At 35.3% G+C, this 20,824-nt stretch overlaps 5 protein-coding genes across 7 annotated transcripts; 2 read left to right on the top strand and 3 right to left on the bottom strand.

Moving 5' to 3' along the window:
• Positions 1 to 1,960: 1,960 nt before the first annotated feature.
• Positions 1,961 to 5,067, bottom strand: LOC132105616 (transmembrane protein 243-like). 2 transcript variants are annotated; one of them, XM_059510868.1, is made up of 6 exons: positions 4,929 to 5,067; positions 4,330 to 4,445; positions 3,632 to 3,863; positions 2,856 to 2,906; positions 2,664 to 2,768; positions 1,961 to 2,567 (listed from the first exon to the last, which is right to left on the bottom strand). In XM_059510868.1, the coding sequence occupies exons 3-6, from the start codon at positions 3,707 to 3,709 to the stop codon at positions 2,424 to 2,426; spliced, it is 378 nt and encodes a 125-aa protein (XP_059366851.1). In that variant the 5' UTR covers positions 3,710 to 3,863; positions 4,330 to 4,445; positions 4,929 to 5,067; the 3' UTR covers positions 1,961 to 2,423. The 2 variants fall into 2 exon arrangements, with proteins under 2 accessions (XP_059366851.1, XP_059366852.1); XM_059510869.1 differs by lacking the exon at positions 4,330 to 4,445 and having other exon boundaries at positions 4,929 to 5,057.
• Positions 5,068 to 5,218: 151 nt separating this feature from the next.
• LOC132105617 (meiosis expressed gene 1 protein homolog) lies at positions 5,219 to 6,767 on the bottom strand. Of its 2 annotated transcripts, none has more exons than XM_059510871.1 (3): positions 6,687 to 6,767; positions 6,231 to 6,385; positions 5,219 to 5,464 (listed from the first exon to the last, which is right to left on the bottom strand). In XM_059510871.1, exons 2-3 carry the CDS (start codon positions 6,378 to 6,380, stop codon positions 5,336 to 5,338), a joined length of 279 nt encoding a protein of 92 aa, XP_059366854.1. In that variant the 5' UTR covers positions 6,381 to 6,385; positions 6,687 to 6,767; the 3' UTR covers positions 5,219 to 5,335. The 2 variants fall into 2 exon arrangements, with proteins under 2 accessions (XP_059366854.1, XP_059366853.1); XM_059510870.1 differs by having other exon boundaries at positions 5,265 to 5,464; positions 6,556 to 6,691.
• A 788-nt stretch (positions 6,768 to 7,555) lies between these two features.
• dclre1c (DNA cross-link repair 1C, PSO2 homolog (S. cerevisiae)) lies at positions 7,556 to 11,710 on the top strand. The gene is made up of 14 exons (XM_059510867.1): positions 7,556 to 7,936; positions 8,011 to 8,062; positions 8,588 to 8,672; positions 8,749 to 8,808; positions 8,886 to 8,941; positions 9,021 to 9,122; positions 9,199 to 9,271; positions 9,348 to 9,488; positions 9,563 to 9,664; positions 9,737 to 9,873; positions 10,261 to 10,315; positions 10,410 to 10,498; positions 10,583 to 10,680; positions 10,760 to 11,710. The coding sequence occupies exons 1-14, from the start codon at positions 7,828 to 7,830 to the stop codon at positions 11,638 to 11,640; spliced, it is 2,040 nt and encodes a 679-aa protein (XP_059366850.1). The 5' UTR covers positions 7,556 to 7,827; the 3' UTR covers positions 11,641 to 11,710.
• Positions 11,711 to 12,704: 994 nt separating this feature from the next.
• Positions 12,705 to 18,598, bottom strand: LOC132105613 (heat shock 70 kDa protein 14). The gene is made up of 14 exons (XM_059510864.1): positions 18,478 to 18,598; positions 18,233 to 18,313; positions 17,589 to 17,671; positions 17,317 to 17,365; positions 17,098 to 17,203; positions 16,930 to 17,020; positions 16,693 to 16,797; positions 16,451 to 16,612; positions 15,285 to 15,440; positions 15,101 to 15,203; positions 14,452 to 14,667; positions 14,216 to 14,365; positions 14,020 to 14,087; positions 12,705 to 13,399 (listed from the first exon to the last, which is right to left on the bottom strand). Exons 1-14 carry the CDS (start codon positions 18,532 to 18,534, stop codon positions 13,312 to 13,314), a joined length of 1,515 nt encoding a protein of 504 aa, XP_059366847.1. The 5' UTR covers positions 18,535 to 18,598; the 3' UTR covers positions 12,705 to 13,311.
• An 87-nt stretch (positions 18,599 to 18,685) lies between these two features.
• cdnf (cerebral dopamine neurotrophic factor) lies at positions 18,686 to 20,807 on the top strand. Its single transcript, XM_059510866.1, has 4 exons — positions 18,686 to 18,871; positions 19,892 to 20,019; positions 20,146 to 20,287; positions 20,380 to 20,807. Exons 1-4 carry the CDS (start codon positions 18,784 to 18,786, stop codon positions 20,568 to 20,570), a joined length of 549 nt encoding a protein of 182 aa, XP_059366849.1. The 5' UTR covers positions 18,686 to 18,783; the 3' UTR covers positions 20,571 to 20,807.
• Positions 20,808 to 20,824: the final 17 nt, after the last annotated feature.

The following is a 20,824-nucleotide window of genomic DNA, read 5'->3' as shown; positions in this document are numbered from 1 at the left end:
TTTACTGAGCTAAAACAACTAAAGTTTTTTTTGGAGAAGAAATGTCTAATTTCTGCACATAATACCTAACAAAATTGCAAAAATGTTTATTATTGAGGCTGCTTCTGAAAATACATGATACATGACAAAACTCCGTTATCTCACCAGCAGAAAGTGTTATTTTGGTATTATTTATGCCTTTTTATTTTTTAGTTGTTATTAAGATTTTGTTAGTTTTTATTTTTATGCGTTATGGTTTTAATTAAATTATATATATATATAAAAAATTATATTATTTTTATTCCGTTTTTATTTTATCAGTGATATTAGTGCCTGAACTACAACCAAAATAAATTTAGCAATGATACTTACTGAAATAACTTCAGGATTATTATTTACATTAACCTTCATTCGACGTCTTGGTTTTGTGGTTTCATTTATTAATGCTGACACGCGTGTTGGCCACAAGAGGAAGCAAAATATATGCAAATGATAAAGAAAGACATTTTGAAATGTTGTAGTTAACCCAACCTGAACCAGCTTTCGTTTTTTGAGCACGACTTGTATGGTAGGAACCAGTAGGTGAATTTGTGCATTTTAATGAGTTTGAAAGACGAACAAAAGTAAAAATAACTTGAGTGATAATTAAAATCAAAATCAATGTGTTCATCAGTAGTTGATGCTGTGTTGAAACCTGAAATGATTTTTGTAAATCCAGTGGTCAAATGCTAACTAATGACTGATCTCTGTGTGAATGTACTGAACCAGCAACCTCTGAACCATTAGGCAGCGCTTATCTGTGAGCCACAGATCTCTTGTTTGAGCATGTGCTGGAACTTATATTTCTCTCTTCACCTGTATGTGTTTCTACAATAAACCAGTTAAAGCATTCAGCTGGGTGATTGTTATTTGAGCTGGGATTTGAATCCATGCCTCCATCACAGCCTTATCAGCTGAAAACATGTACTTAACTACAAACCCATTGTGGCTTTCACATTTTACCCCTTGCTTTTATGGTACTTTGTTGAATGTAACGACAAGTTATAGAAGCAATGGTGAGATTTGAATTCAGATCTCCTTGATGAAAGCACAATGCTTTATCAACTGCACCTGTTGTGTTGCTGAATGCTTTGGATTCAGACTGACTTGAGCAACAGTGGGATTTGAACCAAAACTTTCATATATGAAAGGCAAACACTTAATTGCTTTAATAATCAATAACTGGGATTTCAACTCCGGTATATTTTCAGTCAAGCATTGATTTATATAATGAAAAATGCTTTACCAGTAGTCAGATTAGTCTTCACTTAAAAACTTTGGAATGCATGATACTGAAACAAGACATTATTGTCAATATCAGTATTTAATAATCAGTATCAATGATTTATCAGTCAGTATCTGTATTTTTCAATCCTCTCATCCCTCATGGAGGAAACTGTCAAGCAGTTATTTTTTGTATTATTATATTCACAAAATACTGAATAAATAAAATGAGCTTTGTTATTTTTTTATCATTCTTGCAAACAAGTAGCACTTTTTAAAAAATGTATTTTGGGATATTGCAAGACTTTATGTATTTGTTTGCAACCCAGAAAGTTGAATGCAGGCCTACTTAAAAAAAGTTGTAATTATTATTATTATAATAATTATTATTAAAAAATATATATAAATTAAAATCCCACTTTAATTTAATTAGCTGTAGATATGAGTTGAATTTTTTCATTATTAATCTAGTTTGTACAACGACAAAGACGTAAATACTTATTGTCTAAACCCAGCTGCACCATCACAAAGACCTGGTGAAATGTGAACAGAACCTGTATTTGTACTAAAAAATAAAGCACAACAAATGTATTTTGTGTATATGTATTTATACATTACATAAAATCCAAAATTACAACAGTTGATAACCAAAATTGTAAGGTTTTCACCATATCAAATAACACAGTGTTCAGTAATTTATAAAAATGAACAAAAAGCATTATTTACAATGACTGCTGCATGTCTTTAATCAAGTGCTCTTATTCAAGATTGAATTTCTAATAATTTAAATACAAAAAAAAATTTCTTAATTAGGAATGTTCCACAGGTGTGTCATGTACAAATATAAAAGCATTGTGCATTACACTGCCATGGCTTATTTCAAAACATCCCAGTCTTGTCATTACATTGGCATATAGGTAAAGCTGTGTACAGCATTAAGGGTGCAAAATGTGTGCACGGACATCCCAGAGTGCTACTGATCGCTAGTATATTTGCATCTATAATATGTTTAGTCCGCTAAAATGACTCCCAAAGGCAGACTGGCCCTGCCCACACAAATGGGGCTTGTAGGAAAATGAATTCTCCTGAGTGAAGAACTCGAGTGGGGTTATGTGGGGTTCCAAAGCACCCACATAATGATGAACATTCCGCTGATTGGGACGGCTCCCGTGAAAACAGCTTTATAAGGCATTGCTCTGTTTATCACGTCCCACGTTGTGGAAATACAAGTTGGCACAAATACACAGCAGAACGATGGAACAGAGCATGTAGTAGATCAAGTTGCGAAACTTGGGCTCCAGATCTCCTTGCCTATACCAGCGTATCTGAGAGAGAAAACTAATTTTATTTCTCTTTGGCACCATTTAAACAATTAAAGCATAATGCTTTTTAGATTACATTGATTACAAGTGCTTACTCACCAGAACCAACACTGATCCACAGACTAGCATGATACAAATGGCTAAGAATATATTCAGTGGTTTGGGAGGGAGAGATGGGAAGACGAATGAACTAATGATGGTCACCTGAAAGAGATGGCGAAACTTCAGAGTTAATAATGACAATATGATGAACAGATATATACTGAGATCTTTATTAGTGGTAAAACTCACCAGAACGAGTAAAGACGCAAGTCCACCGATCACTAGATTGATGATTCTATCCTGAAAGTGATCCACAAAAATAGCAGCTGACAGAAAATAGTTGCACTTATAGGTGCTGCAGTAAATATTATTTATAATTTACATAGCACCAATTTATGGAATGCCACAAGAGTGAACAAAGCTGGTTAAAGTTTCAAATAAAAAAAGTCACGTTGTGAGATTTAAAGGAATAGTTCACCCAAAAATGTGAAATGAAATAATAAGGGTCTATAAGAGTGTATAATCCATAAAAATGCTTCCTCCAGTGAAAAGTCCATCTCATGTTGTCCTCTCACACCAAAATCCATCAATATATTTGTTAAGAAATGTTTTCACTTGTAAACAACTTGATCTGTGCATATTTCCATCCTGATTAATACAATACCTTTTTTCTCACTGAAAAAAGCAAGATTACGAATAGAGGCTGAATAAAGGATTTGAAGCGAAAATGCTTTGATGATTAATTAATTTATTTATTTTAAACAAGCTTTTTTCACCTAAATATTTTTCAGCAAATTTTCATTTTTGGTGGACTACTGTATTCCTTTAAAGTCACAATTAACTTTTTTCTTTCTTTTTCTTTTTCTTTTTATATGCAATACTCCTCCTAGATATTGCTCTTTATAATCCAAAATACAACCTACTATTTTTTTATTTTACTACTGCAATTACAATGTGACATTTTTTCAAAGCATAACTGATGTTCAATAACAAAATCATGGTCCTGATAATATAACGTACATTACCCTGGCAGATGTCTCCCCGAACAGAGGCCTGTTGTCCATGCCGCTGGTGCCATAGGTGCGTGTGGTGAAGTCATCCATGGCCAGAGCAGTGCACACACCCTTTCCTGATATCTTCTACCAGCAGCTCCCCCTGTGAAGCGGAGGACGGCAGTGCATGTCCGCTGCTCTTTAGCTTGGGTTTGCTCCTTACAGCAAGCAATTCAGAGGCAGGACATATTCACAGTCGGGTTACCTAGAGCGTTAAATCATTAAAACATTCACTTAGTTTACTCATTATTTCATGGCATGCCAAAAGTGTGTGATATGAACTAACAAATCCCAGAGCTTCAGCACTTCAGCACAACACAACAATCCTGCCTTTCTAACAATCAGCCCAAGGGTCTTGAGTTGATTCAGGCGTACTGGATCATGAAAGCATAAGAACAGCCTTAAAAATGTGTGATCGGTCATGTGAGAGCTCGATCTTGACGTCAGTGCAGAAGGAAAGAAAGCTCTGCTTAGTTTATGTGGTTTGTGGCTTATGCAGAGCATAAGCTAAATGACTAAATGTACATTACTGTTATTAGTTTTTTTGTTCTGCGAGTCAAATAATTTTGGAACAACATGATGCACATTAATTATAATAAAAAACTGATGAACTATTCTTTTAACAGGAAAATTAAGCTCTTAAAACTATATATACATAATTTTATTATTACCTTGCAATCCGATGCAAATCTTCATTATGATAATGGATAATGTCAAAAATTCTGGATGTAGCTCAAAAGTTATCCAAGCATAGAAGATTGATGATCTCCAGACTATTTTTACAGCTCTGTAATCAAATAAAGCAAATGGACCATTAGTGTCAAATGTCACTTGCATTCATTTCCTAGTATTGATTGTTCTAGTCTAGATTCTTCTCAAAAAGGTGGCCTATTTAAAATTGCTTCGTGGTACTAACAAAACAATCGTACATCCTTTTCAGATAACCCCGTTCATCTAAACACCTTAAAGTAAATGTCTTTATTTTATTTAAAGTGACTTTATTTTTAGCTTTAATTTATGTAACGGTGCAGGTGCATGAACTGTTTTTGAAATATTCACTTACATACTGATCAATAATTATAATCCATTAAACTGGATTTTTTTAGTCTTATGTGACAGCTAAGAGCAATGTTTTCATCTGGAAAGAAAATGTAAATATGACCACAAACATTGTTGAAAAAGCTAACAAGCTAATGTGAAAGAAAACAAACTATCTGACAGACACAGAGGGAGTTCGAGTATAATAAACTACTAAATATATGAAACTTACCTGTATATAACACACGGAGGGATTTATTAATCACACGGGTGTTTTCCGATCGGAGCATTATCCGCATGACTTCAAAACATCAGTTATGACGACTCGCTACATGAAACCGGAAGTGACGCGCTCTTAAAGGGCCACGCTGACCGTTATTATTTACATTTTTCGTGGTTTATTAAACCACTGAAACTGTACCAGCCTACGTCTTGTAGAATTTATTAAAGAGATGAAAGCTTGGCTATTTATTCACCTTAGAAATATGAAACACCAAACGGTACAATCATGTGAAAAAAATGTTTATTTAAATCATTTGTTTTATTCCAAAATTGTATGAAGACTTACATTAAAAGTACAGTAGGGCAACTCTGATCATGCATTAAAATGGCTTAAGTGCTGGTGGGGTCGAGGAGCTGTCAGTACGCGTACACCTTCACTTTATGGACCTCTCGATCTTCACACTCCCGCTTTCTGTTGTAGTAGTAAAATGTGTTATCTCGACGCTGAAGCTTCTTCACAAACCCAGTGTCCGGCCAACGGTCAATCTGAAAAGACAGCACAGCCATATTCAATAGGAAAACACTGAAATTTATATTATAAACTGTAAGCTATAATTAGGTATTAATAATAAATTAACTGACAAAGCATAAACACTTTCAATAATCAAAAATATCTCATAAAGCTTAGTTGATGAGCTTCATATATATATATATACATATATATATTAGAGACTACCAGTAAAACTGATAAAAATTTGGGACTAAGAATTATTCAGACACTTTGACTTGACCATGTTTTGCTTAAGTGTTTAAATTTAACAACTGAATAGTTTTTGGTTGATTCTAATCCATTACCTTTCCATTAAAGTTATCTGACATTATCAAGATGAATTTGTTTAACTCTTGAGTTCTTCCAGATTTTATTACCTTTTTCTAAACTTTAGTATGTAATGTGAGATATATAATGTGAGGAATGTTGAAGGTGTCTGAAAAAAATTTGGTTTGTAGATATGAATACACACAGACACACACACACACACACACACACACACACTATATATATATATATATATATATATATATATATATGTTTATATATATATATATATATATATATATATATATATATGTTTATATATATGTATATATATATATATATATATATATATATATGTTCACATTTGCATAATCAAAGAACATATCAAATATATTGCATGCCATTTCTGAATTTGTATGTATATTCTAAGCACTGTTTAAGCATCATATAATGTAATAATTGCTAATACTGTAGTAATACGTCAGAAATGTAAACCTGGACTTGTTTGACTTGTCGGTACTCCAGCTCATCTCTGTATCCAGCTTGCTGAAATCTGAACAGGTTCTCGATCTCTTCTGTCCACTGCTTTGCTCGGCTCATGGACCTCGGCTTGGCGCTGTTATCCGTTAAAACTGAGCAGGACATTATTTCTGTGTAGGATAGATAAATACATCCCAGTGTTCTCCTTTGGTATAAATACAGTTTCACTACAAATTACATTTTTGTACGAAATCAAGTTAAATCAACTTATCGCATGTAGTTACAACAATAAAGCATGCACAAATGTTTCGCTCAAAAACATTAACCGGGTAACGACCACTTAATATTCTGGATTTACAAACGTTGACAGCTACGAATCAAGTCTAATTTACTCAGAACACGTCTTATACGCTGATTATAAACGACAATGTGTTATATTTATTATTAGTAAGGTTTTTAATACAAACTTACATCGATTCGTGTGACAGACGGCTGAGTTGTCAACGGAAACAATCTTGCGCATCATTTGTTTCCTAGCAACATAGGTGGCTTTTTTTTTCAAACTTTATTGACAAAGTTCCATTTACAAAACAAAGTGGCATGAAGTTTCAGTAGTATTCCTTGAAACAGAACGGGTGCAACAAATAAAAGACAAAACAAAAATAGTGCATCTTTTAACAATCATAAAGTACATTGTCAGAAAACATTGTAAGAAACATTCTAGGTGCTAGGGCGTATCTTTCAATTAAATTATCAAGTTTAATTGCATATTTGCATTTCATTCTCTTTAAGGCTTTAGTAAAGGAAATAAAAATAATTGTGAAAAACAGAAAATTTAGGATTAACCGACCTGTATTTACATTTATGCATGTAAAATTTACAAAGAATCAGGACATTGTTAATCAAAAAATCTAAATCATTGTTTTGTAAGGTAATGCCATAAATAATATCATTCTGAGTAAAGAGATCTAGTGGGATATTAGAATGGAGCCAGTCATGAATGTCAGTCCACAAAGCATCTATGAAAGGACATTGGAAGAATAAGTGTTCTGTGGTTTCTATACCTTTACAAAAAACAAAGCTATTTCTGTCAAAGCCTAATCGCAGATGTAGAAATTCAATTGAAGGATATATACCATTTAAAATGTTAAAATGCATTTAGCAACAAAAAAAAAGAACACTCTTGAGGGAGAAATGGCCAATCGAAAGCACACCCGGAATTCCACCGTTTGGTCGGCCAATTAAAATTATACCCGGGATCTTGCCTAGATAAAACAAAGCGAACAGTTCCAGAACATGCCTAATTATTTGCTTTACATCGTTCGCAATTTTTCCCGCAATGTGCTGTTTTAGAGTATAACGACTACTGTGGCTTTTCGCAATGTTTTAATGATTGTGTTCGAGTCCAGTAGATGTCGCTGTGCTATTCACGCGCTATCAAATTACAGATGTTTATTTCCGAATCACGTGGTTTCATGCCAAAGCGATGCCAAGAGGAGGACAGACAGATGCAGGGGTGCTGCGTCTCGCCCAGAAAGAGTTTGGGTCGTGATGTCCTGACCTCTCAGCTGCCTTTTCAGTGTTTTATCGGCTCAAACTCGAAGCAGTCAGCATGAGCTCGTTTGCTGGCCGCATGAAGGAGTATCCCAACATCTCCCTGGACCGATTTGACCGGGAGAATTTACACGCCAGAGCTTATTTTCTCTCTCACTGCCACAAAGGTGCGTTTATAAAGGACATTGTATCTACGACCTTTGTTTTATTTGATATACATGTTGTTGTTTATATCTAATAGATCATATGAAAGGGTTGAAAGGACCTTTACTGAAGAGAAGACTGAAGTTCAGGTGAGTGACAGCTTTAAATAATCCAACCCACGTGACATATGAAACATCCTTTTCTTATTAAACTTTGGTTTATAAACTTTTAACTGTAAAAGTTTACGTAACTGTTGGCTTTGTCTCCAGTATCATGTACTATTATGTGTATACTACTTTGTTTTGATATGCATGACTTAAATCTCAGAATTAAATTTGTTTATATATTAATTTTTTTGAGTTATAAATGGCCTACTATTTGATGCTTCAGTATTAGTTTCTCAAAATGTGTTTATGTACAAAATGTAAATTTGTGTTTTCTACTTGTAATCTGTTGTATTTTGCATTTAGATTTAGTGTGATGTGTAAAAACATTAAGAATTTAATGACAGATCGAAGTAATCTTTAACAGATCTCAAATTTAATAACCCTTTTTTCCATATATCATAAAAAAAATCACATTCTAATTTGTTGCATAAATTTTAGTTTTTAAAATGTTAATTTATGTATGTTTATATGTGTGTACAGAAAATCTGACTTTTTTGTCTCCGTTAGTTTAACAGTCAAGCTGTATTGTTCATTTGTCACAAAGGAGCTCCTTCTTAATAACCCCAAATATGCATTCTGGGAAGATCATATTGTAAGTACCAATCTCCGTTATGAAATTTTTCATGAAATGATTTTGAGAATCTAATATGAGAATCTTTGCATACTAGGTCCCACTGGAACTGGACAGTCCAACTCGCATATCTCTGATGGATGAAATCACTGGAGAGGTGTGTGTTTAGCCCCCAAATTTATTCTTCAGAGTTTTTTTGAGTTGATCTGAAGTTGTATTTGTTTTTCTGTTAAGTCGGAGGATGTTGTTGTTTCTCTGCTTCCAGCGGGACACTGTCCAGGATCAGTCATGTAAGCAAAATAGGTGCATGAACATGCATCAAGAACATAAAAAGAGTCAGTTTTGAATTAATATTGACTTTAAACACAGGTTTCTGTTTGAGGGTGCTCAGGGTACAGTGCTCTATACAGGGGACTTCAGACTGGGTGTCGGAGACGCAGCTCGAATGGAGTACTTGCACTCTGGAGACAGGTATTCAGATAGCACATATTAAAATAAGTATAGCACATTTTTATATAACAATAGCATTCGAACGTTTGTGCTGCAGGGTAAAAGACATTCAGAGTGTGTATATCGACACCACATTTTTTGATCCCAAGTATCATCAGATCCCCAGCAGGGTACGCATTTATCATATCCTCATATCATACAGAGCTTGTTCAAAAGGTTCATTCATTACTGTTTTTTCTGTTTTAGGAGGCCTGTTTGGCAGGGATAAGACAGCTGGTCCAGGACTGGATCTGTCAGAGTCCGTACCATGTCGTTTGGTTAAACTGTAAGGCAGCGTACGGTTATGAGTACCTCTTTACCAATCTGGGACAAGAGTTCAGCTCACAGGTCAGACATTGTTTTTTTGTGTTAGTTTTTTTTCTTTATTGCTTTAAAACATCAACACTATTTATCTCTTATAGATACACGTGAACAGCTTGGATATGTTCAAAAAAATGCCTGAAATTTTGTGTCACGTGACCACCGACCGTGCAACACAGATTCACGCTTGTAGGCACCCCAAGGTACACTCAACCTTTGCATAATGACACCGTCATATATGTACTAGACAGAGATCACAGTGGTGGTTTTCACAGGACGAGGAGTTCTTCAGGGCAAACAGGTTACCGTGCGGCTCCACGGCTCCGAATGGCATTCCTCTAAACATCATCAGCATCAAACCCTCAACCATATGGTTTGGAGAACGGACCAGAAAGACCTCTGTCGTCGTCAAGTGAGTCACAAAGCATTGGTGTTAAAATCCCAGCTGCAGCTTATAAGCTTCATGTTATGGGCATTATTAACATTTCTATTAATATTTATTTATCAGAATAAGACTCTAAAATTCTCCAATTATATTGAGATTAGTTGTAAAAAAAAATTAAAATACAGTATTAAAATAAGAAATGAATTTTCATTTAAAAAATAATTAAATAGCACTGTTAAATATAATCTTTAAAAGATCAACTTTAAATGTTAGATGATGGTACAGGAAATCTGAATGTAAAAATAGAATAAACTTTGCATCCAATTACTATATATATATATATTTGTGTGTGTGTGTGATAAACTTTTTATTAATTATATTTTAGATATTTATTCACAGTGTCTTTCTTTTTAGGATGGGAAGTAGTTCCTACAGAGCATGCTTTTCTTTTCATTCCTCTTATTTGGAGGTGAGACAGATCCCACCGGGAAGGATATTCTTAATGTGACACACTATACACAATGTTTGCATTTTATAATCCTGTGTCTATTTCCTGTGACTAGGTTAAGGACTTTCTCTCCTACATCTGTCCTGTTCACATCTATCCCAATGTCATTCCGTTGGGAAAGACACTGGAAGACGTCATGGAGCTGTAAGGACAAACCTTATTTTTTGGTACCGTGTTGTCATAAGACTTTAGATTATTACTATAAAAAAATGTTTTTTTCTAATTCAGGTTAAAGCCATTGTGTAGAAAACAGTCTGGAAGGGAGGAGATTGTCTACAAACCACTTGGGACCCTCAAAAGAACCAGAAAGTGGTGCACATCAGAAGGTACGAGTGGCTTTCATTATTAATACAACTTTTACTATCGCTTTTAAACTTATACTTAAACTTATATCTTTCCGTCAAGGCTCAGATGGTGATAACGACCTGTTTGAGGAGGTTTCCACAGCTCCAAGGCGGCGAAAAATAACAGTGACCGACCTGACCACTGTTGCCGTTAGTGAACAGCCTCATAGCCCTAAAAAAGATTCTCATGATACGGACCCAATGTCTTCCCTCATAGAGCCCTGTCTTGCCACACACTCTTCTAATTACATGGACTGCACTGAATCAAATGATGATGATGACGACGATGATGACGATAATGATAAAGATGATACCCAGCAACCTCCTATACCTCACTCATCTGATGTTGCTTCACCTCCTCCACCTTGCACAGAAAGCAAAGAAATGCCATTCTCAAAACTGACTCAGTCAGACCCATCCCAATCCAAAACAACTCTGCCTTGTTGGCAAAAGTTCTTTAAGGCGGAACCAGTGTTGACGGATGAGAGCGAACTGGATAACAGTCAGAACAACCACAATACTCAAACACTTTCCACCGAAAACACAGAGTCCCAGTCACCCGAGCTGTTTCTGGATGAAGATGAGGATGACAGCAGCTCTGTTCACTTGACTTCCTCACAGTCCACTCATATATCGGACGCAGGGATGGAGAGCCTCAGTCAAATGGACACTGTTCTTTTCCAAGTGGATGAAAGTAAGGCCGTTACTAGTGAGCAGAGTAACCGAGGGACCAATGGTGAGGTGGTGTCAGATGTGATTGACAGCAGTGACGTCGAACCCAAGAAGGAAGAAGCCATGGAGCCGAAATCAGACTCACAGGTATCATCAGATTTTGAGCTTCCACCAACACCAGGGTCCAAAGTCCCACAACCAGAAGACCTGAAGGAACTGTACAGGAAGTTGGCAGCAGGGGAGGAAGTGGTCATAAGACAGATTTTTTGATTTCATGTTTGAACATTAATTTCTGGTTTGTTGTACGATAGCTTACCTCATGGAGTATTGTATCTTCATAAATGCTTAAGTTAATAAATTAAAAATTCTCAAGCAAATTCAAAATGTTTTTAAATGTTGTTATTTTAAAGTTAAACTATTAAAAGTAGTGCAAATGATTAATCGCATCTAAAATAAAGGTTTTTGTTTGCATAATATGCGTGTTCTGTATATATTTAATATGTATATAAAAACACAGAGTATATATTTTGAAAATATTTATGTCTATATTTATATAAGTAAATATATTTAATATATAAACATAACATCTGAAATATACACATTAATATGTGTGTATTTATATATACAAAAACTTTTATTTTGGATGCGATTAATTGTTTGACAGCATTAATTAAAAGCTGTTTAATTTAATTGAAATAAAGCCTAAATGTAAATATTAGATGAAGAGGTTAACCTTCTTAAACTTGCTTTAGTTCAGTGGTTGACAAACTAAAAATATCTAAAGCCAAAACAAATAAAAATAAAGCTAAATGTAAATATATAAAAAAAGACAAAAACTAATAAAAATGAAAAAAGCACATAACAATTACTAGAACAAAGTAAAATGTAAAATATAAAAATAAAAGCTAATTTAAAATATTAATAAATATTATAATACTGTATAAATAATACTAAATAACATGTTTTACCCATACCCACTGTGTAGGAAAACACCTGTATATTTTTGTAAAAAAAAAAAAGTTAAAAATTTGACAGAATATGCGATTGGTTTTTAAAAATTTGAACCAGTAATTGTAAATCGGCTAAAAATGTCGACCTGACATGACTGCAGCAGGTATCTGTACTGAACATAAACTCAGGGTTTATTGTGTTCCGTGGTCTTTATTGTGTACTATTTACAGATGACAAATATGGAGAGCAGCTTTAAAAAAAAAAAAAAAAAAAACATTATTTTGCACCTGCTAGATGTGACTGCACCAGATAAGTATCTCTTCAGTCACCTGCACCTGCTTCTCTTCAGTCTACACAACATATGAAAGACTCTCTTCAGTCTGTTGAGGTTCTTCATGCTTTAATGGTATCAGTGAATGCCACAGGCTTCCTTACTTCATCCAGTTATTTTGCTTGTTACATATGTATTCATTTATGTGATGCAGGTACATGAAGGCACATGGTAATAACTTCAGTAAACATGCTGGTCACAGACAACAGGTTTAAGATGACTTATGTTTTAAAAGAAAAATGCAAAAGGGAGTATTCAATTAAACCTGGATATTAATTTAAATTAATAATTCACACAAAGGAAAACTGATTTTTTTTTTTACACACCTTCATGATATTCTAAACCCATATAATTTTTTTCCCAAGCTCCAAACAAGACCAAGAACTACTTGTATTCTTCTTTTGTCACTATGAATGGTTGTTGTATGGCTAAAGCTGTATAATAATTCTTCCAAAGAAAAGCAACAGGTTTGGAACAACATGAGGGCAAGTAAATAACTTTGCTTTTAGGGTGAGCTACTACTTTAACTCAACAAGAACTTGAACATGTTTGCTTCAGTTAAGGTCTAGAGGAATCTAGAGCAGTGGAAAACCACAAACAGCATGAGATGCAGGTGTTTAGGTTACTGTATGGAATTACGTTGACAGCGGGATTCAAGGTTAAGATGCTGCAGCAGCCGTTTCTATTGTAATGGCTTCAGATCTGCCGCTTCCCTGCTCTGTGCACGTAACATGCAGTGAACCATCCCTGAAACGCAAACACACATCAGAAACTGTTTATATAAGGACATGAGCTTTATGAAAGAGCAGAGTATGATTATGAGTATGAGTAATATTACCGAATTTACGATATACAGCACCGTGTCATTACACAAGCAACAAAATAACAGCAAAAAACAATTTTCTACAACTAAATATTAGCCAGTGTTTGATGTTTAATATACACTGTTCAAAAGTTTGCAGTCTGTAGGATTTTTCTTATGTTTTTGAAAGAAGTCTCTTATGCTCATTAAGGCAACATTTATTTGATTATAAATACAATTAAAACACCAATATTGCGAAATAATATTAGAATTCAAAATAACTGTTTTCTGTGTTAATCTATTTTAAAATTGAATTTATTCCATATATTATTTCCAGCATCATTACTCCAGTCTTCAGTGTCACATGATCCTTCAGAAATCATTCTAATATTGATTTGCTGCTCAATAATCTTTTCTTATTTTCATCAATATTTTGGAGGAAACTAACTGTACATTTTTTTAATTAAACAAACAGAAAATTCAAAACAGCAAAAAATCATTTACTGTCACTTTGGATCAATTTAATGCATCTTTTCTGAATAAAAGTATTCATTTATTTCATTACCTCTTCATTGTCAGCACTGTGACAATATCATGCAGCTCCTCTTTAGGTTCCAAGTCTCTAAGTACCATCTAGAAAATTAAAAGTCACATTTCAAGTTAATAACATTAAGGAGAAATCAGCCGAAATGCACAATACAGGCCGAACGTCTCATTTAATTTTAGGTTTGCACTGGAATGTCTGTTAAAAGAGTGCTAACCTGTGCGATTGGTCGCTGTGCTTGGTACAGCTCCAGACTCACTGACGACAGACTGCCAGGACCCTGTAGTGTGTGCTGGCGGCGGGCAGGGAGAGGTGTGCCAGATGGAAACAAAACCGTGAAAACCTCCTCTCCAGAGTCATCCACTTCCTGAAAGTCCAAGACGCAATCTCCTGATTAATTGTGTGCTAAAATGCCATTAAACAAAGCTCTATGGATGGTCTGAAGCTCCCCACCTTAACCGTGATGTCGCTGGCACAACAGTCCACAGTGATGGAATCTTCTCCGAGTGCCAGGCTGTCTTTTCCCACCAGGATGCCCGCCTGCATGGCAGCGCCGACCGGAATCACCTCATCCGGGGGGATGGAGTTCAGCAGCTCCACGTCTGGGAATAAATCCCTGATCATCTGCTGCAACTTCGGGATACGAGCTGATCCTCCACATAAAACCACCTTAGACAAGAAAGGCCTAGTTTAAAGTTTTGTGGTGCCATTCTTGCTATAATTAGATGTAAAACACTGAAATAATCTACTATTTACTCTGTATACTTAATAGCTATGCCACAGCAGAACCGCTTTTGGTTCCACAAAGAACCATACAGTCAAAGGTTCTTTAATTTTTCTCATCTGAAGAACCTTCTTTCACCACAAAGAACCTTTTGTGAAACAGAAAGGCTCTTCAGATTTCAAAGGTTCTTTATGGAACCATTTACACAAAAAAGGTTCTTCTATGGCATCATGAAGCACCTTTATATTTAAAAGTGTATTAAATGCCTCTTAAATGCTTTAAAAAAGGCTCAGTTTTATCTTTTTATGCATGAAATTTGAGATGCACATCTACAGCTCCCTCTAATGATCACACATTTGTATTGAAAAGATGTTTTACCTGGTTGATGTCAGAGGTGGACAGGTTTACTTGCTCGAGAAGACTTTTAATTGGCTGAATGCTCTTATTAAAGAGGCTGGAGCATATTAGCTCGAATCGGGCTCTAGGACAGAAACGTATGAGACATAGAGATGAGCTAAAGGAATGATTTTCTGTATAATACTCATTTTGAGCTTGATCTCACCGAGAGACATTGCACTCAAAATCCATGCCATCGTAGAGTGAGTCCACAAAGCAGTTTGCACTGCCCAGGGTGGAGAGAGTGTGTTTGGCCACATCAGCGCTATTCATGAGCTTTAGCATCGCCCTGGGGTTACCCGTCACACCCTGTTTAAAAGTCCTGGAGACACACATGACAAACACACAATAGGATTTAAAACAGCAATGACATCCATGTAGTGGTGGGCAGTATGAACAAAATCTGGAGTCGCTAAGATTATTATAATTCTTTTTTTTTAAAGAAATTAATACTTTTATTCCTCAAGGATGCATTTAATTGATTAAAAGTAAGTTTAAGAGGTAAAATACTTGTAATAATGCAAAAGATTTCTCAATTTCTGTTAAATTTTCGTTCTTCAAAGAGTCCTGAAGACAATGGATCAGTTTCACAAAAATGTTTAAAAATAAGAAATGTTTCTTTTGCAGAAAATTGGCAATATTAGAATGATTTCTGAAAGATCACGTGACACTGAAGACTCAAGTAATGATACTGAAAATTTAGTTTTACCAACACAGGAATAAATGACATTTTAAGACGTAAATGTAATAATATTTCACAATATTACGGTTTTTAACTGTATTTTTGATCAAATATATAAATGCAACCTTGGTAAGCATAAGAGACTTCTTTCAAAAACATTTTAAAAAACTGGCCTCAATTTTTGAATGGCAGTGTAAGTTATCATATCATATATAACATAATATATTTAACATTTATAGTCATTAATGTTCAATATAAATTACACTAGTATTACATAAGTATATTACATATAGTTAAATGCCTATTTTTTTATTATAAAGTATAATAAATTGCTAACTTTTAACTTATTTTCTTATTTACCTTGATAATTAAATTTTATTTAACAATTTAAATACTAAATCAATGTAAACTAATAGATAATATTCATAAATATTATAGTATATTATAATATTCAGTTTTGCATCAGTACAAAAAAAGCTGCTTTGCATTATATAACACTTGAGATAAAACCAAAAGACTTCAAATTCTAAAAGTTGTAAAGTTGCTTAGCACTGGAAACAACCTACAGTTCCCAGTGTCACTTCCATTATCATAACAAAGTTAAAGCACACTCTTAAAAGTTAAATATGAGTTTCGGGATATCTACTGACTTTTTAAACTCTGCAGCAAGGTGCTGCGCAAGCTCATATGTGAAGCTCTCTCCTCCGATCCTGTGATCCGTCTGTGTAGCCAGGACCCGGTACATTCCGCTGTTCACCTCCAGGACGGTGACGCTGAGGGACGTGCCTCCGAGTTTGTACACCAGCACATGACTGTGGTGGAAAAGAGGAATAAGAATGAGACTTTTAAGCTAAAAGAATCCATCCATCTGAGATAATGCAAAAAATGGTACCTTTTTCCCAGCGGTGAGTCCTGCCCGATTCCATACGCTAGAAGAGCAGCGGAGGGTTCGTGGATCAGCCTCAGCACATTGAACCCGGCACTTTCTGCAGCTTGCCTACAACACAGCACTGACTCTTATAAAACATCTCCCATGACACAGCTTTGGGAGTTAGATAACGGTGTTACATCATTTGAATTCATTTGCATTCATCTCAAAATCTACAGACACATCAAGCACATACAGTACCTGAGTGCATTCTTCTGCATCTCTCCGAACTCAAAGGGCACTGTTATGACAGCATCTTTCACGTCTGAACCCAAGGCCGACTGGGCCGTCTCTGCAGGAAACATAAAATAATTATGACTGGTTCACGTTAAACATACTATGAACAGAAATGAAGGATTAAGATAATACCTTTCATTTTATGGAAGATCAATTTAGCTACATCTTCAGGTGAGACATACTTGGTCGTTTCTCCTGTGTCGATTTCATATCTGGGCAGGCCACTCTTGTTGACAACCTAGGAGTGAATGAGAAAACATACACCTTTTAAATAAGCAGGTGGTTTAGATTTTATAGTTACTGTTGTGATTTTTTTTCTGTCAGTATTTGAGAACAGCAGCATGTACTTACAATGCATTTGCTTTCTTCTCTGTGTGCCTGAGCATCTGGGTCATCATAGCTATCAAATACATAATAAGTCCAATGACTTTTATATTGTGGTTATTATTTATATAAATGTATTATTATTAAGCTAATGCTAATTTGGCTGTAAATAAATTCTTAATAACATTATTCAGTGATTTATCTACAGAAGTGTAAATGATTCAATTTTTATGTAATTAAAAATATGAAAATATTGTCAGTATAGTCTTTTTTTTCAGCATACAACGTGAAAAACCTACTGTCTGCCCAGGATCTGCTTCACTTTGACAACTGTATTGGTGGCATTTCGTATTCTGCCCTGCTTGGCAGCGATTCCCACAATCTAGAAAAAAAATAAAGTAAATTAAATTAATTAAATAAAACCTTAGACCATCATATGCCCTGACTTTCTTGCTTCACTTATTAACATTTAGATTAAACAAATCATAAAAAATGAATCCAGACATCTTACAGCACTTTAATATTTAATAAATATATACATACATATGTTTGTGTGTGTGTGTGTTTGTATATATGGCAGGATTTAGAGGAGTTTTGGTTTGTGCATGAGCTCATTTATCTAAATCCAATTCGCAGAATTATTATATTGTTATATTTGTCCCATGAGGAAAATGATGGGACAATAGCATCCAAACAACATAATGCACACCTATTATGAAAAACTAAGCACACTATGTAATATAGAGACAATACAATATACATAATACATAGTTTTCACACTATTCACTAGACTAGAGATATGCTTTGTAATTATGAATTTCAGTTTTTATTGTATGCTTGATTCTTATCCTTACAGATTTTCAAGGCTCTCTGCTTTTGGTCCTGATGCGAAAGCTCATTGCATGCAGTCTGATTCTCCAGATGTCCATCACTGGACAATTACCTGTTCAGTGTCTCTGTATGCGACCACAGCTGGAGTGACTCTGTCTCCTGCATCATTTGCCACAACATCTGCTCGCCCATCCTATATGAAAACAACTACTCTTATTATAAACTGTATGGTTTGTCTGTCACATTATTATCTATTCAGCAACACAAACAAAACATATTAGATTTTTTTTTTTCGTTGTTTATATATTTGCGTTGATTAAATAAAACTGAAATGATTCGCAGTCATAACTAATTCACCTTAAATACGGCAACACAAGCACATGTGTATCCAAAGTGAACCCCGATGGCAGCCATGTTTTCCAAAGAATTCTACCGGAAGCCGGTTTTCATATGCAAATGAGAAGGGATGGACTTCTAGAAGCTGTTTAATGATGGGCGGCTTTATTAGCCAATCAGAGCGCCACTGCTCTAATGTCGACTGGAACGTCAAGAGAGCAGCGCCTGATTTAGAAACAGCTCCAAAACAGCGCCGGTGGGTGTTGGGTCCTGGGTATTGAAGTTCACTTCAAAGTGCGCACAAGCGCATTTTAAGCGCACAGAGTCATGTCTTTAACCAGCTCCTTTGCCACCCCGTTACTTTTGCTTTTATGTGTTGTTTTATTCTCAGTTACTGATGCAGAAGAATGCGAAGGTGAGGTTGGTCAGCTTGGCTTGCAATACGCATGAGTCCCTGAGTTTAAAAATAGTCATCTGAACTATGCTGGGTTATTTTACACAAGTGCATGAGCGTTTTCACAATAGTGAATACAAGATATTCACTGTATGAAGTCAATATTGAAGAGGTGAGTCCTGGTTTTGGATTGCAAACTGAAAACCCATATTATTGTAATACTAATATGGCGTATATGCGTTATTATACACTTATTCAATGCATGTAGGCTACAAACATCGTTTATGTTCTGCAGAAACATTACTAACATTTATTACATAGGGCTTTTATTTTTTTATTTATGAGACTTTATTAACTAATTTAAAGGCATACTTAAGACTAAGAAAATGTTAGGAATATACTGAATGGAAAACCATTCAATATCGTCTCTAAATGAAAATGTCTTGTGTTAGCAACGCTTCAAAGAAAATAAAATCCAATTTATCGCCATTAGTTTTTATTTTACAATACATATGCAACAAAGTGGTGTTCTTTTTGCGAAATTGATCAAATTTATGGCATGGCATTATTTTGGCAAATGTTGCATGCACTACAATTTCCAAGAGCACAAATGTCTAAATATCCTTAAGTCAAGATACATTTACTTGAGATGCAAATTGAACATATAAAGTTTTGTGAAACTTTAGTTTATGATTAAATCAAGAACAAATAGGCTGAGCAAAATCAAAATTAATTTTCTATTAAAACAAATTTTCATTATGAATTCACCTCATTCAATTTCTCTGAAAAAAAATACTTCAATTAAATTTGCATCTCAAGTAAACGTATCTTTATTTAAGGATGCTTAGATGTTTGTATAAGAAAACAAAACAAAAATACTGAGAAATATCCCATGATTGTATGGATTTAAGACTTTCTAATTAAGATTCAAGACATTTTTAAGATCCACAGAAACCCTGTTATATAACTAATATCATATGAATTCAGCCCTCCAGTAAAAATAACCTCTGTTTATTTTGTATGTGTGTGTCTGTTTTGCAGTGTGTGTGGGGTTTTTGGGGCGGCTTTATAACTCACTGGTGCTCAGACACACAGAATTGTCCCCAGAGCTGGTGGAGGAGGGTCTGATCAGAGCCTGCGCTGAGACTACTGGGAAAGAGAATCGACTCGTAAGAACAAAAAACAAGCACAGTTTGGTTCTTATTCTTCTTTGGTTGCTGGCCCATCTTTGAAAATATAGAGATTAAATGAAATATACTGAACTGTAGTTCTAATTCTCTCCCCTTTCACCTCAGTGTTATTACCTGGGAGCCTCCAATGATGCTGCAGCCAAAGTGACAGGTGAGGTGAGTCGCCCCCTCAGCGCACATGTTCCTGTCCACAAAATCTGCCAGCGACTTCAGAGTAGGGATGGCCAGATCTGTGAGCTCAGATACGGTAGGGCGTATTCATGCATAAGATTCACTGCATTTGAGGAGATTTGTAATCTCGAGAGTTTTAAAATGGACATTCTTGCTGTTTTGACACAGAGCGTCCGGTTCTCGACTGGAGCAGGGATGCTTTGTCTAAAATGCGAGTGTTGGAGCTGAAGAGACTCTTGGCCTTGTGGGGGGAGGAGTGCAGAGCCTGTCTGGAGAAGAGTGAATTTATTGATCTCATCCAGGAGGTGGCCCCCAAACACAGCACAGCGCAGCACAGAATGCACTCGGAAGAGTTCTGAGGGCCTCCTTGTGCAGCTCCGTGTTGGGGACACACTGCAGTGATGGGAGGGGCTGCACGTGCAGCTGCGCTCAGGGACACTTTTGATATTGCTCTGAGACTCCTAACTTGTAATGCTTTTCATAATCTTAGTTACGAGTATCCGTGTACAATATGTGCGCATTTCCTCAGAGTCTCATTCTCCTGTACCACTGTAAGCATTTTCTCCCGCACACTCAGAATAAACCATTAAGCTTTATTAGTTTCAATGATTAA

This window comes from Carassius carassius, chromosome 26 (assembly GCF_963082965.1).
Source record: "Carassius carassius chromosome 26, fCarCar2.1, whole genome shotgun sequence".
NCBI lineage: Eukaryota > Metazoa > Chordata > Actinopteri > Cypriniformes > Cyprinidae > Carassius > Carassius carassius.
This window is presented reverse-complemented; position numbering and strand designations above follow the sequence as displayed.